General features: G+C 44.2%; 1 protein-coding gene across 1 annotated transcript in view; it reads right to left on the bottom strand.

Annotated features, from left to right (window-relative positions):
* cacna1ab (calcium channel, voltage-dependent, P/Q type, alpha 1A subunit, b) overlaps positions 1-25,595 on the bottom strand; it is a 187,309-nt gene that overhangs the window by 150,403 nt on the left and 11,311 nt on the right. The window contains exon 2 of the mRNA XM_040146391.1: positions 22,623-23,015. Within this exon, the coding sequence (XP_040002325.1) occupies positions 22,623-23,011 (389 nt within the window). The 5' untranslated portion in view covers positions 23,012-23,015. The remainder of the gene's footprint in view (positions 1-22,622; positions 23,016-25,595) is intronic.

Here is a 25,595-nt window from a genome sequence, read left to right as displayed (position 1 = left end):
AAACACATTAGCTGGATGTCAGCGATAACAGCTTTAAACAATACTGCTCTTGTGAGTCAATAACCGTTTACACCTCCGGTACTGTTTGCGGTCAAACCACAGGGCGAATGTAACATCAGTGACAGGGAGATCAAGAAGTCAGAGGTTGTGGAGGACAGTGTTTTTTGCTGCTGACTGACTCTGGGCCGTAGCAACGATTGAGGACACAAAAAGGTCATGTTCTTGGTACTTTGTTCTGAGAACTTTGGTGGGTTTTAAGAAGCTGGTGGTTGTTTATGTTCTGTACGGTTTATCGGATGATTATAGTATTTCCGGCCTCAATATATTCGAATTCGACTTAGATTTTAGGTTTAAAATGAATAAATGAATAAATGGGTTCAGCGTTTTCGACACCAGAATTTTGTTCCTGACAGTGCGGAGGAGGCTTTGAAACAGCTTTTAGACCTTCATGTGTCAAACTACTAATGACCTCAGTTTGGTTTTAACATTGTAGGGGTGTGAAACATTTTCACAGGTGTGAAATATCACCAAAAAAAGCTCTATGAAGTGTATCCATCCTTAGCAGGTGCTGTGTGCCACCGTGGTGGAAGAGTATTTACAATATAAAAGTAAAATCTCTCTTTTTCAATATCATAAGCACACAATGATCATATGCACACTACTGCCAGTGCTTCAGCTAGCGCAGGGGCCAACAATGCAAAAGGTTGCCATCCCCCTTATTTTTACTTCTGCTCTCCATCGAAATAAAAATGTAAGAAAACTGCAGAAAACACAATAATCCGGTTACTTTGCATTGACCTTACCAGGTAGTTGAAAATGATAACGCTGTCAAAATCAAATCAGAAAACACTTTTCAGGAAAATTCTGTTGCAGCTCGACATTGGTAGGAACACGTGACAGCAGGTCCATGCCCAAAGCTACACCACTGAGAAATACGGTTTATACAACATATAGCTGAACACTATTTCAAAATATATGTCCAAAAAAAAAAAAAAAAAAAAACCAGGCCATGGCCTTGATCTGATGATCTAAACAGAATTGGCGAGCAAAAGTGTACACGTCAGAGAAGACACCATTAAAAATGACCGAAATAGATGCATAAACATGAAAAACATCGTGTCTGACATATTGTTGGCCTGCTATAATAGAAGGGAAATAAAGTCATCTAATTCTATCAACTAGACAATTCAGTCTAAAGACTTTAGTTGTCAGTGCTTCTATCATATGTTATTAATCTACGCTGTGAGTTGTAATGTTGTAATGGAGGCGTCAGTTCTCAACGTTAGGACAGTTTTCACAAAAAAAAAAAAAAAAAAAAATGGAATTACTTATATAATGTAATAACCAAAATCAGACATAATAAAAAAATTCCATTAGGAGAAAATAATTCTCATTCATATGTTAGGGAGTGGCAGCTTGGTGGTGGTGGTGGTTGGGGGGGCAGAGAGAGAGAGAGAGAGAGACAGAGAGACAGAGAGAGAGAGAGACAGAGAGAGAGAGAGAGAGAGAGAGAGACAGAGAGAGAGAGAGAGAGACTACGCTGACGGATAAACCATTACTTTATCCACTGGCAAAAATTCAGAGCAATATAAAGCACATTCTTGGCTAAAATCACCAGTAAATATAATATAAAATGGTCAATCCAAGATCCAGAACCTTTTGGGAGAAAACCCAGGATGCTCATTTCAGTACAGCACAATACGTGGCAACCTGCCAGAGTCTGAGGGACGGCCAACGGAAAGGCAAATGAAGCACGTCAAGCCCATATGTCCCAGGATGTCTAATACCCACCGAGGGGCTGTAGTAGGCATCCAGTTGGAAAAATGTGAAATTTACAGGAGAATTAACCCAAATAAGGCTGGTAAATATGCTTTGTTTAGTCCACCCTTTCACTGTGGGCATGATCTTCTTCCCGGACTTTTGGTCCATGTTAGAATCTACGGTACAACAGAGCTGGAGCCTGTACAGAGGTCTGACGGAGATTCAGCTAAATAGGGGAAACGACAACAACCAGGCTAAAAAAAAAACTAAAAAAAAAAAACACAAAAAACAGAGCTACCCAGGTGCAGAGATGTTGAGAAACGAGCAGAGGGAAGAGTCTGAAAGGTTAGCTTCCAACCCACAAATGTATCCTGACGCGAGATTATTTAGGTCTATGAGAGAGGAAATTGCTCAGTATCCAGTCAAAAACAAATCAGGAAATGAACTTACCTTTTAACATGATTAAACTCTGCTCCCCAAATATTCTTCCATCATGCCATTTTAAAGAGACCCGCAGTCTTTAGTCAGTCTTCCTAAAACTCCTCGCACCATCATTACAGTCACTACGGTTACTTTAAAAAAGATGTGCAACTGGAGGAAACATCATGATTAGTCATTTTAAAGAGGCTGTGGAGTGGGAACTGCAGCTCCTAACCGTGAGTGAGTGAATTATGACTCCCAATATGCTGACTGATTAAAGAGCACAGTCAGGACGATGCAAAGATCCGCTTTTTTCTCTCCTCGGGCATCTGTTTCTTGTTCAAAATCAGCTGTCTTTTGCGTGAGATGGACAGTTTAATAGGTTTTCATTTTTAAGTATTTCATTGGAGAGGAGAGAAAAGGAGAGGAGAGGAATGAGGGGGTAGAAAAATCGCTGCTTGGCTGTAAAGAAAAAAAAAAAAAAGCAAAGAGGGGAGAGTGAATGTCAGTGATCCACCTTAACATAGATATTCTGTAACAGAGGAGGTGATGCAGCAGGGTAAGAGAGAGGAGGAAGGAGCAAGACCAAAACGGTAGATGGATGGAGTTAGATAACCTAAGTGGTTCAGCTCAGTGTCCAGCCCGAATTAAGCATCTCGACGCAGACCCACCGGGCACGTCGATACAGTCCAGTTGGAGAGACGGAGACCGGGGGGCCGAGAAGATTCTACTACACAGTAGTTTCACAATGAGAGACCAAATGACATTCCTCTTTACAAAAACACAGACAATCTGGGAAATGCAGGTAGATCATGCCTCAAATACAGAGAGAGAGAAAAAAAAATATCATGCTGCTGTTTACATGAGGTTATCTTGAAGTTAAAATGCTCCATCTTGAAGCAAGCAGTCACCTAAAGTCGGCTTTTTCCCCCGTTACAATGTTATTCATACATGTAATTAGCTATAGCCATGTACTTCTGATACTGGGTCACTGAGTAACCCTGTGCTATGAATACGTAAAACCAATTAAACAATCAACAGCAAGGCCGTGGCCACAGATGCAGCGCAAAAAGTAGGACGAAGCAACGCTGATCCCAGTGGTATTTTGTGCAATTTTTCTTCTCTTGACATAAAAGTGTACCCACAGCCCAGCGCGAGTCCCAATGTGCCCAGAACAGAAGCGTTGTCTGAGCACATTTATGAAGCCGCTGTCGGAAAAGGGTCCGTCGAGCTCTGGCCCTCTATCTGGTTTTGTTTTTTTTCCCGATCTGGATTTTTCTGACACCAAGGACGCAACAACCAAAAGGAAAAGCAGGTAAACCTGGTGATCATTGGTTAACACATAGTTTGAGGCTTTTTCTGCGGATGTAACGCTGAAGGTGCAGTGACAATCACAAACAGCAATTGTAATGGAGAGCTAAGGTATATTCGACCTGCAATCAACAAGTCAACACTGTTATTCCATGAATGTGACCTTCATGGAATAACACATTTTGCCACAGCAAACACTCCTTTGGAAGAGAAATGCAGGTGAATGAACCTTTGCATTCCTCTAATTGTTCTTATAACCAGAAAACTGTGTGCACGCAACTGTACCCTAGGTTTAAATGAAACCAGGACGTTGCTGTGCAGCGCGAAGGATGATGGACACGTGAATAACTTTAAATTTCCCCTTTTTCACTTTCACCTCTTGGTGTTCTACATATCTAGGTTGAACTGGACTAAAACTCCCAAGTCCTCCAAATTAAATCACCAACAACTGGTCTTTAGTTAAAGTGTGGTTAGGTTTAGGTACAGACACGACTTGGTTAGATTTAGGGAAACATTGTGGTTTGGGTTAAAATGAATATTTCATCAAGGTTACAGGACCTTTTTTGTCATGGTTACAATAATGACCGTGTGGCTTAGGTTAGGGGACGATACTGGACCTGCTTGAAGGAAAATCCACACCGTTGGTTGGAATCAGCAATTGCACGGTGTTCTCCCGTGTTAAAGTACGGTGATTTGTCGACCTATGCACCCACCAGACCCTTCCTCCCTCTCTACTCAGGCTTTGTTGCTCCATAATAACTCCACCTGACTTCCTCCACGATCGCGCTGTAACTACCATGGGCTGGTAGGAGGCTTTGCCACTTGACCGTGAACAAAGGCCATTCGGAGCCACTTGCCGAAATGACTGATCTCTTAGGTTTCTCCGGGGGGGGCGGTCTCTCAAAACTTGTTTGAGCCATGTCGCTGCCAGGCCCGTTTTGGAAAGCTGCGTGCGTTGGTGTTAACACATTCCCATGTCTCAGTGTTGCCATACCCGATTGACCAGACAGCGTCAAAACGTCTGAACTAACACTCAGATTGGTAAAAAGATAAAGGCTCCTCACAACCTGAGACAATGAAAGAACACACGAACCAGATTAAGTTTGATGACAGCAGGGGTTTTTGTTTTTTTAAACGTACACTGTAAGGCCAATGATCATGGTATAGTTAAGGTTTGGCAACTGAAACACTTGTTAATAATCGTAAAAGTGATGCTTACGGTTTAAAAAACACAAAAAAACATTAATTCCAGGTCTTTGACAGGACTCAAACTCACGTCAGATGCACTTCTTGTCCATCCACCACCTTGACCTTCATATCATTACTTACCATTCTGCTACGTAAAGGGCACTACTACTACCTCTTGCATTACCACAAATTAACGTAATACCAAGGGGTATTGGGCCAGTGCCAGGGACCCAAGACTAGAGATATGAAACCCCATACCAGGGTCCAATTATTAGCTAATATAAACTCATTTGCAACGCACCCCTGCAATCCAATCATCCGTGTCTCAGTGGGTAGCGCGCTCGAGCGCCGAACTGCGTGGTAAGCACTGTATCCTCAAGAAGTACAGATACATGCAACGTGCTATAAATCTAGCAAGGAGCATGAAGAACAAGGGCTGAGGTTCTATTCCCAGCCTGGGCCTGTTCAAAGAAAGCTAGGCCATGTGGACCAGAGACTGATGGGAGTTTTTGTCTATTTATAGCACTGCGTGTTGGACTGAACCCTCATCTCCCCAGGTGGTTTCCCTGCCTTCTGCCAACTGCATGGAGTACAGGTAAAAAAAAAAAAAAAAAAAAAAGGTAGAAAAATGAATGGTTGCTACAGATATATTGTCAGCAAAGTCTGGAAGAGAATAAAACTAAAACTAAGAAGCCTTATCCCTGCCAAAGAACACACATGTACAGGTTAATACTTTCTCTGAAGTCCTCTGACTATGGAGAGGTGAGTACAGCAGAATGTAAAGATGGGGAATCAAAAAGAGGGTGAGAACCAGAGGAGACAAAGTAGAGATAAGTGCAAAAGCCGAAAAGGAAAAGAAGAAGAGGAGAGAAAAAAGGGCCACAAGAAAGTAGGGAGGGTGGAGATGAGGAGCTAAAGAGGAGGTGAAAAGCATCTGACAGGAAGGTAAAGAAACGGTCGGGTTGAAGAGGGGAGATGTAGCGGAGGCAGCGAATAAGGTCAGATAGGAAGCGAGAGAAGAGAGATAGCAAAATGACAAAGAGGAGACGAGGAGGGGAGCGAGCGAGCGTTTGAAAGGGAGCGATAAGGAGGTGGACGAAGGTGAAAAACAGAACGGGGACAGAGAGGGAGATAGTGAGAGGTCGAGGAGGAGGAGGAGGAAGGGCGATATGAAGAGGGAGGGAGGGAAAGGAACAGCCTGGTTTTTTTTTTTGCTGATCCCTCACTAAACTCTGAACGCGCCCCTGCTCGGTGCATATGCCTGCCTGTGTTATGTGCTCGCTAAGCTGAGTTAACGTGTGTCTTTCCGCCGTTGCGTTCTCCGTATCGGACGCGTGCTGTCAGCCTGTTTTCACAAGTGTGCGCGTGCCTTTGAATACTGTGTGCATTTGTGTCCTGGTGTTTAAATGTAAACTCTGATCTTTAGCCCCAACCGACTCAAGTGACATCGCTTGAGGCACTTTATCAGCGAACTCCCTCTGGAGCCACGAAGAGGCTTTGTACAACTCTTTTCACGTACGCACCAGTAGAACTCAGCAGAAGTAGTATAATGTCACACAACCCCATAATGGTCTTTTAGGGTGTGTGTGTGTGTGTGTGTGTGTGTGTGTGTATACAGTAAGTAGACCAGGACACACACAGGTAAACCAGGCAGTGATAAATCTGCTCATCTCCTCATCTCTCCTCTCTCCCTTCTGTTGCACTCATCTACCTTTTCCTTCCTCTCCTCCATTCTTGTACCGTCACATCTGTCCTTCTCGGTTTCATCCCTTCTTCTCCTTCTCTTTTTCCTACATCTCTTTCACGCTGCCCTTCTTTTCCTCCCTCCCGTCTCCTTTCTCCTTCATGCTTTCACCCCCCCCCTTATCTTCATGCCCCTTTTTCTCTCCTTCCTCTTCAACCCCCACCTTCACTCTCTCTCTCCGTTCCTCCCTTCCCGTTTCCCTCTATTGCTTCTCGCTTTCTCCTTCCCTGCCACTTCATCTCTCCTTCCACCCTCTCTCTTACTCTCGCACTGTTTTATCTCTTCCCGTATTGTTCGCTTCTCTGATTCACACTTTTCCTCCTACGGTCTCACATTCCCCTTTTTTTTTATTCCTTCCTTTTTTCACTGCATCCCATCCTCCTCACCCTTCCTTCATTCCCCCCGATATTTCTCCTTCCTCCTTTATCGTTAAACTCCACCTGCTTTTGTCTCTCACCAGTTTCCCTCTCCCCCCTAAAGTCTGCCTTTGTGTTTTTTTTCATGCTCAATCTACCACAAGTCCTCCAACCTTAGAGACCATATCAGTTCGTTTGCCCCTGACCTCAGGTACGACCCACAGGAGCGTCTCCTGAAAACCTTTGTCATCATGATTACAATATTACTTTAAGATGGTGGAATGGTCGTGGTTAAAAGAGACAACAATGACTATCGCTTTACTTTGTCGCTCTCTACATGTCGCCTTCCTTCCTTCCTTCCCTGCTGTCATCGTAATTACTACAGCCACTAGAGATCGACCAAAACCTTGATATATGCAAAAGACTCAAACCTGAGATAACTTTTTCTTCCACATAATTATGAGTTGCAGCAACTTACTGATCTGCAAATAAATTCAAAATGAAATTACCACGATATTAAATCACAGAGATGTACTATTCATAGGAAATCATACAAATCATGAAAATACATTGAGCATTTGCTAAACTGCATATTCACGTGTTATTTTGTCATTCCTCCCGAGGGTTTTTGTTTGTTTTTGTTTTTAAACAGACACTACTGTGTTTTTGTAAACACTTATTTGGTCTAAGACGACGTCCGGTATACTCTTTTTGCACATAACGGATGCCTCATCCTAAACTTCTGAGTTAGTCGTGTAGGTCTAGAATGAAACAGTCGGCAGCTGCGTGAATTATTTTTCATCTCAAATGTTTTCAAAAACAGATAAAAGGAAATAAAGGAAAGTTTAAAAATTGGACAGAAACTAAGGACAGTCAAGTGCGAGAATAGTTGCTCTGGTGTTTATAAACGGAAACTATAATTTGTGAGAATTTCGCAACGAGTTCTCACACCTAGATGACAAAGTAAATAATTTGGCACTGCTTTCCAATTTGACCCATGACCGTAAGAAAAAGGGTTTATATCAGCATATTTTATGATCCACTACGTCCGTGGCTGGAGTCAGGCAATAAAAGCACCAGATTAAAGGTTAGCGAAAAGTTCCACCGTTGACTGTTGGTAAGAAAACAGCACGGGAACAGCCGTCTCCGGTCTAAACAGACACCGTACGTTCAACCATCCAGCCCGACCTCCTCCTCCCCAAGAGGCTGTGTGGCTCCGTACCAGCATCGCAATATTCCCGCCTTTGTTTCTGAGAGGGGACAGATGTTATCTGCACGACCGCGAGGGGTCACTCGTCAGGAAAACCATGGCTTCTGGCATTTGGAACATTGTCCACAGCCGTTCTTTTTTCTGGTGGGGATGATCTCAAATTAATGCTTTATTTCGGTGACACCCACACTAAGTAGCCTATACTGGGAAAACAACACTCCCAGTCACATTAAATAACAACCCGAATAACGGGCATAAAAGGGTTGCATTTCAACCGGACACCAGTAAATTTGGACTTGTTGGTAACTGAAGGCATGGAAGAGGATGAATCAGCAGTGTTCATTGTTTGGGAAACAGTTTGGATTTGGATTTGTCACCCTGAATGTGACCTGAGCAAACAGGGCAAATCCACAGCGCCTCAAAGTGGGAAAGAGCTGCTCTTTTGCGCTGCAGCCATAATTTAGTCCAAATAAGACGACAGGTGGATTTTTACATAAACATCTTGCTGAGCACAGCTTTAATGTGTTTAAAAGCCGCTGGAAGTTTAAACTAATTTAATAAGTCAATATATCACACAAGTATAAAGCGTATATGCGTTTGGTCTGCCATAAATGTCCCCAGTGTAAAATGTTTCATTGAGAAAAAAAGCTGAGGCACGAAGGGTAAGGCGGTGCCCTCACTAAACGGGAGTGGCTGGCGGCCGGCCAATCACAAAGAGGGGGTGACCCTGAGTGACAGCTAGAGGGAGGGAGGGCGAGAGACGGACCGACGGACAGACAGAGACCGAGACAGGCAGAGAGGAAAGAGCTCTTAAGAAAAACCAAATGTCATCTACCGCAAATGACGCAGTCACCCTTGAACCAATCAGGTAGGAGCACTCCTTTGCCCATTCATTCATTATTCCCTTCATAAAAAAAAACACTCACTGGTTTGCTCAATAGGAAGCAGTAAACGGAAATTTCGGATGGTTATGAATCATCATTTTGCACCATCAGTGAGGCTGCATTATTCTAATTTCCACATCTAGTCCAAAGCACTCCATGGTTGGATTTTTTTACAAGCAGTGGTGATTGTCTGGTCGAACGCCCAGAGCGACCTGTTTCCACGTTTTCCGTGACAAGCAACCTCTCGTGGCCGAGCGAATACTGACAATGGCCAGTCCGGAAATGGCAGAAGTAGAAGTAGCAGTGGACTGCTCTTTTTTCTCCTGAAACAGACACTTTTCATACACTTGACAATCCGACAAGCAATTCATTTGAAGCATACAGACCCCATTAATAGCCTAAATTTAAAAACCGAACCTGGGCTTGAGGTGGCAGATCAGCTGTGGAAGCCACTACATTCAGTGCCGTGCTGACAAAAGGAGGCACCAGATCAGAAAAACACTCATGTGAGTCATTATTTATTCCCTGGTTCCGGTTGCAGGGTGTGCTGGATTAGACAAAAAAAGCAGGGCACGCGCCATTTTTCTTTCAACTGGGGGCATTTCTGACGGAACTGCATCATGCGCACATTTTATACGCAGAATTTAAGTAAAAATTAATACAACGCAATGAGCAGCAAACAAGTAGGGATATGGAACAGGGCCTGTAATCATCCAGATTAGAACAGCAATTGTGGCGCCACCTTAAGGCTAATCAGTGTAGTTATGTCAGCGCTGGTACATCACAGTTTAGTAGTTCTAGTTTCCTGTAATTATACTGCAATGCAAATTTCCAGGGTGTAACATAGTTTAACCTTTGCAACATTAATCATTACAAAAATCATTAAAGGATAAATGTGTGACCTTGGATTTTATTTATTTATTCATTCTCATCTTTGCCGCTAAAACCTTGCCGGTCTAGACGGAGACTACATTCTGCTTTTATTTGCAAAAGGCTTTTCCAAATCTCCGACGCTGCCATTATCATCCGCATGCTGTGCAGCCCAACCCCCCTAAGCGCACCACCGTCCAAACAAGGCCCCCTCTCTCCAAGCAGAGAAATGGCTGTGTCATTACAGGAAGATAGCTGTGACTAAGACTATTAGCTAATTGATAGGCTGACCGTGTTGGCCACTGGTCAGGCTGACACAACACAACAAAACACACCGAGCTTCTGTGATAATCATTTCAGACTCCCAGAGATTCCCACAAAACACTTCTTAAGTTTTCCCTCAAAGGGAAAAACTCCAACCGAGGCTTTTTGCCTGCAGGAAAAAATCGTTTTTCTAACGTTTGTGTGCTGCACTTTAATTTTGAGAGTACCTCTAATCTCTCAACGCAGAGGACCAAGAATCGCTGAAATAGCAACCCCCCCCCCTTCACAAGCCAAAATGTGAATGGCGCCTAATGGAAACGGCGTAGATGAAGCAGACAAATAAACCCTCCTCCCGCCAACTCCTGCTGGGCTAGAACCCCAAAATCCTCCACCTCTGAACCCAAGCTTGATTTACAGCCCTCTCGCTGTGGAAACAGGAATTCGTCTCCTACTACTCTACTCATACTCTACGCTTCTGCCGCCGTCTTGATGCGACAACAACCAGGCTGGACACAAATGCGGAGGGGCTCAAACTGGTGTCCTGTGCGCTTCTGGTCGCACGCGTGTGGTGGATGTGTATTAATGCACGAAGCACACGTTTTTTTTCCCCATGCCTGGCTGTGGAAGTGGGTATTTGTTTAAACTGCTGCCGTGTGCACGCTTCACTCCTCGGAGAGAACAGGCGTGCTCCCAGAGGTCTTCTCCTCATTAAAGTTAAAAGGACTAATCAATGATTTCTAAACTTTCCATTTACCCAGGAAAGGAATTTGCTGAGCAGCCACGCCGCTACACATTTACACCTTCACACGTATTTACATATCGAAACTTCCCACTAGAACCGACCTTAAATGCGATGTTTGTATATGTGATTTATCTCATTGCTTTATCTCGGACTGATGGTGAAAATTATGAGAGCAGCAGCAAGTTTTATGTTTTTTGGGGTTTTTTTTTTTTTTTGTGGTCGACACTCGTACCACTCAAATGAAATTCCTGTTGAGGGGTAAACTGCTGAGAATAACCACCAGGAACACCAGAAGTCTAAAGAAAACTTGAGTCATGTCATGCTGTCGGCTTTAAGCAGCGTCCGCCATGTAAAGAGTCTGAAGTTGCTGCTTTTTTAAAAAAAAAAAAAATCTCATTCCCATGTTTATCACCGTGTACTGTGTGTGTGTGTGTGTGTGTGTGGGGGGGGGGTAAGAAATAAGCATCTGCATTTTTCTGCAGTACCTCATGTGACCACAGAATGTCGGTAGAGTACTGCTCATATTGATGAGTCCTAATGCTGTGACACACACACACACACACACACACACACACACACACACACACACACACACACACACACACACACACACACACACACACACTCACCTGTCCCTCGCTCTCCCTTTTCCTACTGCGGTGATCCGAGCCATTGTATCCACCATTTTCAAACTGAATGGAAACCACACACAAAACACATGAATGCTGACACACAAATAAAAGGTCACACACACACACACACACACACACACACACACACACACACACAGCGGTCGGAAGTAACTAAGTACATCTACTCATGTAATTTACTTAAGCACAGTTTCGAGGTAGTTATACTTTACTTGAGTATTTCTATTTGCTGATACTTTGTACATCTGCTCCGCTACATTTAGTTATTGTAAGTTACTAATTACTTCACCACTAAATTACAAAAGACAAGACTGAACTGATCCCCGGTCAGGAAATTCAGAAACTACCCAACGGTATGTAAAGTAATGAAAATGAGCCCCAACATTAAAGTGACAAACACATTAATGCAGTAATTATGGTCCAATGATATAATACGCAATACTTTGAGATGGGCCATTCTACATTAGGAGTACGTTTACGTTCGGTACTTTAACTATATTTGGATGCTAATATTTACTGTACATACTTTTACTCACATAAAATTTTGAATGAGGGACCTTTAGTGGTAAAAGTGTATTTCTACACTGTGCTGTTGCTACATTTTCTTAAGTAAAAGCTCTGGCAGCTTGTGAAAATACTTTATTAATATTATTGTCCTTCAGACAAGTCGATTAATGGAAATCGATGGAATAATAATGGCGGCCAGTGAAAACCCAGACTTTTAGAACAAGCATAAATATTGTGACTTGAGGTTTTTTCTCGTAATACTATCGTTAAAATAACATTTGCGTCTTTGCACTATTCATTTGTTTTTTGTTTTTTTACATGTCCACATTTTTTTGGTCTTATTCTGCTGTTTGATTCCATTATTTCATGATCAGTTTCTCACGCAAATCACTTTGAAGAGGCTGTGAATTAAATGTGGCGTGTATGGAGGGATTCACGTTAACAAAAAAAAACACCCCACACACACTCAGTTGCATGTGTTTGTGTCTGCTGGCACCATGTGGTCATGCAAAGTGCTGCAGTGATTCTGAGCCACTGTCCTGATTACAATTTTAAAAAAAAACCAAATCACAGTCATCGGGGCACTCGTGGCTATGAGTGTGTGTACGTCTGTATCACTGAGCTATAGCATTTTGAGGTGACAGAAAAACGGGTCAAGTCCTGTTGAGGACTCAGCCTCTCTCCGTCTCACACACACGCTGAAGAGCAGACAGAATCATAATTACCCATGGTTCTCTTTACTGTCTCTGTCGTCCATCTCCTTTCCCCATCACTCTCTTTTTTAAAACCACACACTTCAGTCTCTTCCTGTCTGTATTCGACCTCTTCCTCCTTCCTCCTGTCATCTTTCTAAGTCCCTCATTTATACTTTTTTTTTTTTTTTGCTTTCACGCATCTGGTTCCTCTCTCCCCCCTCCCCCGTCTCGCTTTCTCAGTGTCACTCTTTTCCCTTCTCTCCATTTCTTTACCTTCCACCACAGAGGTGACTTTTAGTTTTTAGGTGGAGTTTCTCTAGTTGCAGTGACCTCTTCTGAAGCAGAGGGACAACAGAGGAAATCAAAATGTCTTCAACCAGACATGCTCGGACTTGTTTTAATGACCTCAAGGTAGGAGAGTTGGAGACTTGCAGCACATCACCAATAATGACATCAATTCATCCCCATCAACACAAGATGGCAGCAGTGTCCTACCCGAGAACTCCAGTACGTCCTCATCACTCTAAGCTTTAGTCCCGTTTGTGTGTGTGTGTGTGTGTGTCTGTGCCTCTGTCTGTCTCTGTGTGTCTGTCTCTGTCTGTGTCTCTGTCTCTGTGTGTGTGTCTGTGTGTGTGTGTGTCTGTGTCTCTGTGTCTGTTACTGTGTCTCTGTGTGTGTGTTTGTGTGTCTCTGTGTGTGTCTGTGTCTCTGTGTGTGTCGTTTTTCTGTCTGTCTGTGTGTGTGTGTGTGTGTGTGTGTCTGTGTGTGTGTGTGTTACTGTGTCTCTGTGTCTGTTACTGTGTCTCTGTGTGTGTGTGTGTCTGTGTGTGTGTGTCTGTCTCTGTCTCTCTCTGTGTGTGTCTGTGTTACTTTGTGTGTGTCTGTGTGTGTCTCTGTGTGTCTGTGTCTCTGTGTGTGTGTCTGTGTGTGTCTGTGTCTGTTACTGTGTCTCTGTGTGTGTGTTTGTGTGTCTCTGTGTGTCTGTGTCTCTGTGTGTGTCTGTGTGTGTCGTTTTTCTGTCTGTCTGTGTGTGTCTGTGTGTGTGTCTGTTACTGTGTATGTTACTGTGTCTCTGTGTCTGTTACTGTGTCTCTGTGTGTGTGTTTGTGTGTCTCTGTGTCTCTGTGTGTGTCTGTGTCTGTGTCTCTGTGTGTCTGTGTCTCTGTGTGTGTGTCTGTGTCTGTGTGTGTCGTTTTTCTGTCTCTCTGTGTGTGTCTGTGTCTGATGTATAAAAATCACACAATGTTGACACTTTCCCGAGGAGCAGCCAGTTGCTGTCGTGTGAACAGTAGCTGAAGCGAAGTTGTTGTTAAACCAGGGCAAAACCTCGAGGTTGTTGAGGATGGTTGGACAAACAGCACCTGCAGCATCAACCCAGGGGACCAGCAGAAGCAGCTGAACATGGTAGAAACCTTTAAGTTAAAACACGGGGGGGAAACTGAAGGATTCAACCTTCGGTCCATCCTGTCCCCATCAACTAGATTTTAGTCACATTTTGATGCACGATGCGTGTGAAGAGTGAAAACTGTGGCAATGACAGTTTTGTAGACAGTATCCATGGAGCCTGCGTCAACGCCGTCTCCTAGAAATTGCATTTATATTAATACCCGTTTCGCTTTGCGGGCGGCGGCGGTCGGCACTGTCACCTCACAGCGACGAGGCTCGGGGGTTTCGAAGAGGCCTCTCTGTGTGGAGTTTGCAGGCTCTCCCTGTGCCTACGTGGGTCCCCTCTGGGTACTACGGTCGCATCCCACAGTCCAAAGTCATTGCGGGTCGACTGGCGCCTCTAACTTGCCCGTTGGCGTGAATGTGGTGTGGTAGTTGTATCTCTGTGAATCGGCCCTGTGATAGACTGGCGACATGTCCACGGTGTACCCCGCCTCTAGCCTAACGTCAACTGGGATTGGTTCCAGCCCCCCAACCCTCAAAGGAGAAGCAGTAAAGCTAATGGATTGATGGACGGATGGATAATTTGTTTTGCCAGTTATGTTTTGACGGGAACCACTATTGCTGCCGGGACTATGTTCGCTGAAAACATTTTTTTTTTTTCCTTCCAGTTAAGGAAGCGTTTCATTTTTGTTTTGCAAGCAATTTGTAGGGAAGCGGTGAAACTGGAGACCAGTGTTCATTTCCTGAGTCCTGTGTGCGGTTATCAGTGATGGGAACTCCGGGTCTTTTTAGTGAAGCCAGATCATTTGGCTCCGCTCAGCAATAAGAGCCGGCTCTTTCGGCTCCCAGACGGCTCTTCATTCAGCGCCACTTCTGGCATTTATGATGCAGCATTGTTTTGACCACGGTATGTGTGCACGTCAACTATTCAGTGTAGTCGTACTAAACCTTGTAATTGCCAGAACACCATTATTTTAACTGATTACACGTGTTATTTATATCGAACGTTGTAAATTAGCATTTCGCTACAAACACTAAACACAGTGCATCTGGTCCTTGTGCATAAATGTGCTGTATGTCACAATTCTAATGCTACTGTAATGTTCATATCAAATAAAAATAAAATGGATAAAATAAAATAAAATAAATAAACTATCCAAGACAGAAGCCGTCGCAAACCTCTTCAGCCTGAGGCCGAGCACTTTGGTGAAAATCATTCTATTATTCTGTCTTGTCTTAATTAACACAAAAAAATAAAAATAAAAGAAAAGGAAAGAAAAAGAAAGCCGGCTCCCATGGTTCATGTAAAGGAGCCGTCACAGAGCCGACTCATCCGCGACCGACACATGACCAGTGGTTTAGCTTAAGGCAGCAAAAGCACTTTGGCTAAGTTTAGGGAGAGAGGTTGTTTTGTTTAAATGTTAAAAAATAAAAGCTAAACCATTCCTGCTCATGCAACAAGTCAAAATTCACTTTCTCTCTCTAGCCTTAACCACTAGCTGTGAGTGCCTAAATGCGACCATAAAAAAAAAAAAAAAAAACATTTTTTTAAAAACTGCTCATGCTTCAGTTGCTACGAGTGAGAGTGGATATCGTAGGGGGAAAAACGCGATACGTTATTCCGCATTATTAGCACTATGAACATTTTGCGACTTGGCAGATGCTGCCATTAACAACGCTTTCTCGCGGATTCCAGGAAGATTGATTTTGCTATCGCAAATTAGCGGTCATTTCTGGGAGACAGGGTTGCAAATGCAGTGATCATGAATCGCACATCAGCCCGCTGATCCAGAAATGAACTTGAATAAACTTAAATTCAAAAACTTACTTTATACCTTTTTCTAAACTTGATTGAATGCCAGGCAATCAGTGTAGTGGATCGTGAAAAAATGTTAGAGTAACGTTAAGGAACCCCAGACAGCCTGTTTGAATAGAGGTGGATAGTGAGCTCCGCAAAAGGAAACCACCAGACAACCTTGGATGCAAAAAAAAGCGTCACCAATGTGCTTCACAGACACACGGTCGCATCAATTTATCACAAAACAAAACCAAAAGCAATGAATACCTGCTGCAAATCAGAATACTGATTTTCATACTGATAGAAAAATTTAAAAAAAAAAAAAAAAAAAAAAGGAGGGGGACAGCAGGGTAGACGAGGGAGGGAGAGTGATGTGTATGGAAAAATGAGGGCGAGAGAAAAGGAAAGATGAAAAAGTAGTAATGACGAATGGAAGGAGGGAAGGGGTGATAAGGGATAAATGAATGGACGGGAGGCGAGAGGAAAGAGTGGAAGCTACACAAGAGGATTGCGGAAAAATAAACGAGGAAAGGAGTGGATTAATGGATGAATGGGAAGGAGAGGTAGAAGGAAGGAGGGAGAAGACGAGCAAATATTAAAATGAATGATGTGCACTCTCCAGTCAGCGGCGCGGCTGGCAGCAGAGTGTGCGTCGCCGAGCCAGCGGAACGAACTGACTGACGCTGGCACTAATACAACACAACAGAGAGACAGTCACCGAGGGAGAGACGGAGAGACAGATGGGGTGGGGGGGGGGGGCAATTTATTTTTTCCCCTCTCTAGATAAACATGTCTACCCACTGCAACTCACACATCCCCGTCTCCAAAAACGTTCAACGTTCATCTACGACCTCGTGGTTTTGTCGAATGCCTTTTGGAGGAAACTAAGATTGCTGCCTGGATTAACCTTTTTTTTTTTTTTCTCTCCAGTGCAGGAAGTGTTACGTTGTCGTACAGCGGTGCACAAGCTGCAGGAACTACTAACAGTTCCTGGGGAACGTGGTGCCGAGTGTAACATGTCGAACTGGAGAGTCTGACCGGAGGAGGAATGACTTTGCAAAATGACTCTTTTTGCAGAAAGGTTTTTTACCAAGTGCCAAATAATAAAATAAATAAATAAATAAATAAAATGTGGTGTGCTTGAGTGGTAAGTATTAAGATGCCCCCAAGACAGAAACTTTGGTGTTCTTAAGGAGAAATGGGTTGAAATATTCATACGTGCCCTAAAACGTATGAAAAATTGTTGAATAACGCATGTTTTAAAAGAAAAGAAAAAAAAGTCTTCTACTGCCAGTTGTTCTTATCTGGTGGACAAGCTGTGTAAATAAAGTTTTTGTTATAACTTGTAAATTTTTTCCCTGCTCCCCTACAAACGATTTTTTTTTATTACAGGAATTCTTTCGTGGCCACCGAATGAATCAAAATGCATCTTTCTGACCTCAGCTACTTTACAAGGTTACACTCTTCCATGTGAGGCGGGGCCAGGCCCCCAGACCTCCATGTCTTCGGATGTTGCCCGACCGTCTCGACCTCACTGCAGCAGTGTCATCCGTGTTCCCAGATGTCTTTAACCTGCCAGTGCAAATTTTACCATAGCCCATATTAAAAAATTTAAAAAAAAAAATGGCCAAAATATAACAATTTAACGCCTTAGGTCAGACTCTCTTTGTTTTGTTTTTTAAAAGTTGAAGCTGAAAACAGTGAGAGTTGGCACTTTAGTTTCCCCGTTAAGCTCATCCGTCCCTGGAAGATCCTCTTACACTTTTCTTTATTCACATCATAAGTAACTTAAACTGCCTTCTTCAAAAACTAAATTTTACTACTTTTTAAATGGAATTAGTTTTCTTATGCATTTGGAAATGAATGAAAAAGAAAGTGTGACTGCATCACCAGAGAGAGAAAGAGTGAGACGGACGCACACAAACACACGCAGAGAAAAAAAGACGCGCACGCACACACACACAGTTTTTATGGGCATGTGTTGGTGTGACTGATTCTGGCAAGAAGCACTAGCTTTGGCGTGAGGACACTGCAAATGGCTGCCACCTTCATCTCCCCCGGGGAGAAAGAGGAGGAAAGAAATGTTGGGAGAGAAACGAGGAGAGAGAGAGATGGACAGAAGAAAAGCTGGAGTCTCCGGTCACCGAAGGCCTGCTTCGCTTGTCCAGGTGTGCTACTGCAGCGAACTTCAGAAAACAGACCCGAGCGTGTGATCACCATTCACTGAAAAAGCAGGCAAGGTTTTTCCCCCTTGATACAGGCTGAAAACTTGCGGACTGGTTGTTACAGCTGTTAATTATGTTCTCATTGGTAAGGAGACTTTGTTAAGCATGTCCAGAACTGAAGAGGGTTAGGTGAGCGATTCCTCACGTTAACAAAAAAGAAAAAAGAAAAAAACTGGTTAGAATTATTTCTCTTTACTCGATGCAGGTGGCGGTTTCATTTTTGAAATGCCAGAGTTTTATTGAGGTCTCGCTCACTCCAGCGACAACACAGGATGCAAAAAAAACAAAAAGATACCAAGACACTGTTAAAAATCACCATGTAAAAACCAGGACACGGCACGTTGATGTGCCATGTTTCTTTTAAATGAATAACGGAGTGAGCCTTCTTGTTTTGGGATCATTTACTGTCATTGGAAGGACAAAAGCTCACCTCTTACTTTAACATGCCTCCATGCTCGGCATCAGTTCGTACTGTGGTCAACTCTTCCTCTTACCTCGCCTTTGCCTATTTTCTGCCTCATGTTTTCCCAAACCACAGGGTTTCTCATCTTACTGTGACCCTCAGCAATGTCACAGCCTTAAAAAAAAACAAAAAAAACAACTCACATCTACAGTAACTGGGTGATGTGGCAGCAAAGTGTTTGACCACGACAGTGTCTGGTTTAGCTTTCAGGACTGCTTTTGTGGGGGTGGGGGGGAATACATAAATAATAGGGTAAGGAAATCAAATGAGAGATTTGCTTCTCACTCACACCAAAGAAAAAAGAAAACTAAAATTAAAACCAGATGGTTGTTTTACATTATAAAGCAGACAAACTGTGGTAAAAGGTTATCAGACAAGTCAAAAATACAACTGAATACGTCAATAAATAATAGTGTTGGTTGAATAATTAAAATGGAGAATAAAACAGAAATGCAACGCTTGATACTTCTCCTTTAACCTCAAATCAGTTAGTAAAAAAAATGAATGAATGAATTAAATGAAATGAAAAAACGAGCAGATTTGAATTTTTTGCCTCAGCAGCAGCCAGAACTGGTTGCGTTGGTCACGTCAGTCCAGCACCACCATGAAACTTCCTACAGACATTTCTCAAGAGGATAAATGACGCTGGTGATCCCCGCACTTATGCTCTAGCGCCACCATGAGGTTCAAACGGACGGTTTTAAGCGTAATGTCTCGGCATCTGTTGGAGGGATGGCCGTGAGATTTTCTACACGCATTCACGGTGACCCCCCTTGAATTTTTCCATCCGGTCGCTTTTGTTTGCACCGGCTCAGTTGGGTTTTTAACGGTTTCCAGCTGCCCTTTGCACAGAGCTACCAAGTCAGCTAATAAAAGTTCACACCTCAGACACTATGGAAACACTGGAATTATCTGTCTGTGTAACATCGCGTCATATTTTATCACGCAATGTCATTGTGCCACTCTCCTATACTATAGTACTGGTTTCCTTTTTTATTAACTTATCTCATGTTATACATCAAATGTGCACATCACTGTCTAACCCTGCTTTTTCGGTTTATTTGTTTCTTGTGCTGTTGTCAGAAACACTAATTTACCTCCTGGGGATCTTGTCTTATCACGTCTCATCCGGTTGCAATGGACTAATATGTTCTTATCCAACTGTGTGTTATTTGATTGATTTTATCGTTTCTGGCAACGTATGGAACCTCTGTGTCCTGCCAACGATGAACTCACCGAACTGAAACGGTGCCAGCGGATAAGGGGACGGCAGAGACAGGTGAGGCAGCGGAGGCCGTAAACATGCCCTCAGTCGCAATTAGCGAGGAACCACGGCGGAGGACGGATGAGCTGCTGCGGCCGTTGGTCCTGCTGCAGCATGGGCCACTTGGGTGTGATCGACCGGTCGACATGTACTAACCTCAGAGGCTGGGAGGGAGGGCAGACAGACAGGCGGGACCAGAGGGTGATAAAAATCTCTCTGACCCATCTGCAGTCCTTCCATCCGTGGATCTACCGCATGACATGGTAAGTGGGGTTTTAACCTGTCAAGTCTGATAAAAATCAGCTCCACCCCGGGAGGCTTCGCTGACACACCTGGGCTGCTCTGCAACTGGGTCAGCAGCTGCCCGCCCCGCCCGTCTCTCAAGGCAGTACAAAAGTACCGTTCTATCACCGCCCACCGCCTCGGTCACAAAGCTCAGGACTCGGCGGGGCTCGAGGACACGTGACGGGAACAGTCCACTTTTGTCAGCGGGGTGGTAGGAGATTCAACTCGGGTGATGTTCAGAGGAACTGTTAGGAACTGTTCTCAACCACGTGGCCTCCTAAGTGAAGCGTCTGTATTTTCTCATCGCAGCCAAACTCACTTTCATTTCACAGATTGCTTCCTCTCCTCTGAAGCCGTGTTACTCTGCAGTCGCTTTTGATTGCAAGAAAAAACCTGGAGACGCTCCGTCTTGTGTGACTCACAACTGAAAGATACCGCACAAAGAGCTTATTTCCATTCTAGGTCGTGTTTGGTGATGCCCAGGTCATTAAAATCATACAACATCGGATGCTCATTTCTGCATTAGCGGGCTTAATAGTCCCACTTAAAGTAAATCTAAAAACTCTTCGAGACTGAAATACAAGGCTGATTTAAATACATATTTTAGACAGAAAATAGGAGACTGAGATGTTTCAGCGCATGAATATGCATGACAGGCCTGAGAAAGGCAAAGACATGCTTGATATTTCAAACCGAACTGAGTTCATAAAGGCTGTTTAAAAGAAAACTTCTCACGTAGCTGGCAACAGCTTCTATGCGGTAATCAAGTCTACGAATACAAGTCGTGTAGTTAAGGCAAACATTTTCGAGGCCTAAACTGTCTTATGAACAAACTTTTCAGCCCTGAGTGCAATGAAGCATCTTTTCAGACGTACGATCGATGAAGACACACACCTATTGATTTTCTTAGCCGTTTGAATCACTTTTGGACTAAAAGCTCTAACGCCATTCGGGGATGATTTATTTGGCCTCGTAGCGACGCTTCCCCTTCATTCTTGCACACTAAAATTACCATCTGATGCACACCCGATTAGAAAATTAACTTCTGTTCTCCATCCTTCCATTGAAATGGATGTGAGGGACCAAAGAGCACACACTTAGGGGGCCTTCTGTTGGGTAAGATGAAAGTGTCGCAGTGTCCAGCCTGTTCTTCCGTTCGTTTCTGCCGGATCATTCGCTCATCTGCCACGGCCACACCTCAAACGGCCCCTCGCAAGATTTTGAAACTACAACTGGCAGAGTTCGCCAACCTCCGCATCATCTCCCCGTTTGCTATTTTCAGATTGTCACCATATCACATGAGGACATGTGACCATGTCATATAAAACGCTCTTGGTCTATTGAGAATCTCTCCCTAAACATATTAACATGTTAAACTCTGGTTGATGCAGCTGCCGTGTCGCCTGTTTGGAGCCGCTGCTGCTGTTGTTTTCATAGTTGGCACCCAGTTAAAGCATGTTTCCATGAAGCAGTGGTCTACACCATGTATTAGATAATTAAGGCTTGAATCGACTGGGACAGTGCTAGGACTGCTACATCCCAGGTGCCATTGCCTCAGTTAGCGTTGAGCAACGGTGACTATGTTTTGCGGCTCTTCCCCTGTCTGTAGGTAAACTGCAGAGAGACCCATGACACGTAGGTAACAGATAAGCTGAAGGCGTTCCGCACATATGAGATATGAGTTGTGAAGGATAATGAATAGTTTCTCTGGGAAACAGGAGGAGGAGGAGGGAGGGAGGGTGAGAGGCAGATAGAGGGATGGACAGATAAATAGAGAGGGGGAGGGAGAGCACTCCTCGATGTTCTGGCATGAGCTGATACCGCGCCACAAGGATGTTGGTTTCCTTTAATGGTCATTTTGGAGAGGTGTTCCTAATAATTTGCCCCCCTTTATATGGCTTAAGGTTGGCAAAATATTAGGCACACTCCTCATTATAACCCAGCGCAGTTCAACGGCCCCACAAATTACAGCCTCCAAAGTGACCATTAAAAGAAATCAGCATCCTCTTAAACAGATTCAGTAAAAGCTGAACATTGTAATTTCCTTGTAATCCTCATGAAGGGAGGCTTTATTGCAGGCGCCTTCTGTATAATTACTACACCAGTTTTGTCTAGGTGTACCTAATAAATTGGCAAGCGTCTGTGTCACAGCAGTCCTTTTGAATTTGTGGTCCTGGATTTTCTGATCAGGGATCTGACAAATAGGCTCTATTATCATCATGACTGATATCATAACGCAACAGCGACGTGGAAATTAGACGATGATTAGATGACTGAATAAAATATTGAACCATTAATGAGGTAACCGGCAGCGCACTAGTCGTATAAACATGACCGATCAGCTATAGCAACGGCCACCAGAGGCTGAGGCATAAAGTAGTATTTTGAACCGTTCGCCATACCAAAGTGAGCAAAGCGAAATTTAAAATATAACTGACAGCCATGGCGTAAACTTACAGTATCATCAAAATATCCAGGGGGAAGATTGAGAATATCTTTAAAAAAGAACCTTCTCGCGCCGGTTTGAAAAAAGGGAGAATGACTTTCCGACCCAGCAGCTCCTCTCCCTTCACAACCCTAAGTGAACTGTACTCACTCCCACTGTTTCCTCCTGGCCTGCGGCGTGTTGTGCAGCTTGTGGGCCTGGTGTGCCAGGATGACGTCCCGGTGGTCCACCAGTCCTCCCCTCCGGCGGACCGGCGGGGCCGTGGGGTCAGTGTTGCTGGTAACCAGGGACATGGAGCTCCGGCCGGAGCGAACCCCAAAGCTGCCGCCTCCGCTGACGAAGGGCACCTCTTTGTACTGCTCCACGCGGACGTCGTAGACGGCGTGATAGTAGGTGGGGTTGGGGCCCACGCTGCTACCGCTGATGGGGGGAGGGTGGCAGCGCAGCGGCCGGTGGAGGCCCTGAGATGAGGAGGAGCAGGACGACGTCCGGGGCCACGCCACCGAGCTGCCATGGTCCTGATAAAGGGGGGACAGCATGGAGCTGGAGGGGGAGGAGAAAGAAGGGAAAAGAGGAGAGACGGTTAACGCATCAAAGAATCAAACTCTCTCTCATTTCATTTTTTTTTTTGGCTAACGTTCCCGACCAGAATGACTTACAGTGAGTTCGGAAACAGTGTTCGGTTGACAGAACAGACTGCCAACACAGCAAGCGGAGGTCAACAGTCAGAGGGTCAGAGCCACCTGAAGACAACTATGACGTTTGTGTGTTTGGCCTTACAGTGACAACAAACCGTGATACACCGAGATAGTGCCGAAAAGATTCCTGCGACTGGCCGGCAGTGCAGAGCTGTTACAGTAGGCAAGATACTACCTATCATTATCACTGTCACTGATCACGTGCAGTCGAGGACAACACCATGAACATCTTCAAGAAAAAAAGAAAAACCATCAGTAAGTATGTGCCGTTATGCCCATAGTACAATACCTTGTGTAACGATGAAGACACACAAACGACAGAGGTCTTTAGAGGGATCAGAGAGGCAGTGAAACACAGCCAGGATGAGGCTAAGATGGCCGGCTTTTTTGTTTGTTTGTTTGTTTAAAAGCCCCGGCTTTGAGTGTGGCCATTTAGAACAGGTAGAAACACTTTTGCCTTTAGATGCGATCGGACCACATGTCAGGCGACCTAGTTGGGTTTAAGCATAAGGTCAGATTTGATAGGTTTGAAATGGAAAATGAGAGAGTTGCAGCTTTAGATGAGTGCGGCATAGTGTTGCTATGCTCTTCGTTGTTCCTTCACATGCACAAAGTGAATTTCTTTTTTATAAAAAAAAAAAAAAAAAAAAGATTAATTAAATTTTGTGTGAGTATACACTGACCCCTGTGGGGTAAACCAAGAACTCAATATTTCATTAAATCAGTCCTCCGGTTATACATAAAACTTACACCAATCAAGTATTAGCTGATTTCGTGGAGGGTTGAAACAAACACTACTCTTTCATTAAATCAGTATAATGAATATTCTGCTCCTGTGACTGTGCTGATCAAAGTAACATCAGGGGGAGACCACAGTCCTGATTGCAGGGGTGGGGGGGGCAGTCAGGAGGGAATCGGTTCAGAGAGTCCATTTGTGGATGGAAAATGGAAGGAAGAATGGATGGGAGAAAAGGATGGGGAGGGACCAAAGGTTGGAAAAGGACTGAGGTAAAAAGGACTAGTGCGAGGGATTTAGGGGAGTAAACGTGGGGGGGGGGCAAGATTACGAAAGTTGTGAATAATTGAGTTTTGTTGGAAAAAGGAGGTGTGGGTGAACAAGGGAGGACGTACTGCAGATCCAGCTCCTTCAAAACTACGCTCAGTCATCATGAAAACAACAGTAATACTGTTGTTTTCATGATATTAATATTCCCCACAGCTACTGAGTTTAGAGCCTCTCATTTCCTTTCCCCCCCCCCCAACCTGCTTGGCGTTGTATTCCCTCTGAACAACCGCCACCAGCATCAAGGGGTGAAGGGCAGAGCTGCCTTCACACCTTGATGCACAAGCGTAAATCCTGCTCAATTCTGTGTTTTTATGTTGATGGATTCTAAAGCCTAAGGAATTACGCCAGTGTTTGGGCTGTATCATAATCAAATATCCTTGTTTGTGGGTTAAACTGCCATATTGGATGGTCTCACCTGGGATTCAGCAGTGACTAGCAAACCCTTCGAGTCTCCTGCTCTTTTATAGTTAACCCTTTAACATCCTCTGGTTCACGTCAAGCGAGTGAACTCCAGGTCGGGACACGGTAAACTGTCCTGTGTACGCCACCTAATATCACAGCGAGGGGAGGGGGTTTTTGTGACTTTTCCTCTGCACCATTGTCCGTTTCCTGTGTATTTTGCATTGATGAATACTGTATGTAAATTGTTTTCACAGAGTTCTGTGCTTTGCTCTCTCTCTCAACCCTTTTCCCAAGTAAAATAATGGTTTTTTGCCTTTGGAAAATGAAGAAAGACAAAATAAATTGAAAGAATGTGGGGGGGGTGAAGGATAAACACTCTTAATCAAAGGCCTGCAAAGAAAAACAACACTAACCTGGCATTTTTATTTTTTACAATGTAATTGTGTGCGTGTTCATGTGTGTCTCCATGCGTGCGTGCGTGTGTGTGTGTGTGTGCATGCTAGCGTATTGGAAACAGCATTTTTCCCTCACTAGTTATCTGCTGAGAGTGCATTACACATTATTTCCCCCTGACATGGTGTAAAGTGAAAACTAATTCACAGAGACAGACGCACACACACAGATTTAGGCTCACACACTGCAGGTACAATGATGAGACATACTGCTACGGTAAGGACTTTGTCGGGTGATTGAGGGTGTGCGTGAGGGGTGTGCGTGCGCGCCGCAGGCACGAATATCACAGGTCTAGTTGTACCAGTGGCAGCAGCGCGGATCACACAAACTCAGGGCAATGCACATAACGCAGAGCAAGGGCAAACTGGAGAGCTAACAAGGACACCGAGGACTCAGAGAGAGGCGGGGAGAATATGGGGGGGGGGGCAGAGAGGCTGATTGACAGGTAAAGAGGGGAGAGAAGAGGGTGAGCGGGTGAACAGCTGAGGGAGAAAAGGGGAAACT

This window comes from Xiphias gladius, chromosome 15 (assembly GCF_016859285.1).
Source record: "Xiphias gladius isolate SHS-SW01 ecotype Sanya breed wild chromosome 15, ASM1685928v1, whole genome shotgun sequence".
Lineage (NCBI taxonomy): Eukaryota > Metazoa > Chordata > Actinopteri > Istiophoriformes > Xiphiidae > Xiphias > Xiphias gladius.
The sequence above is the reverse complement of the archived record's forward strand: the minus strand, read 5'-3'. Positions and strand labels throughout refer to the sequence as shown.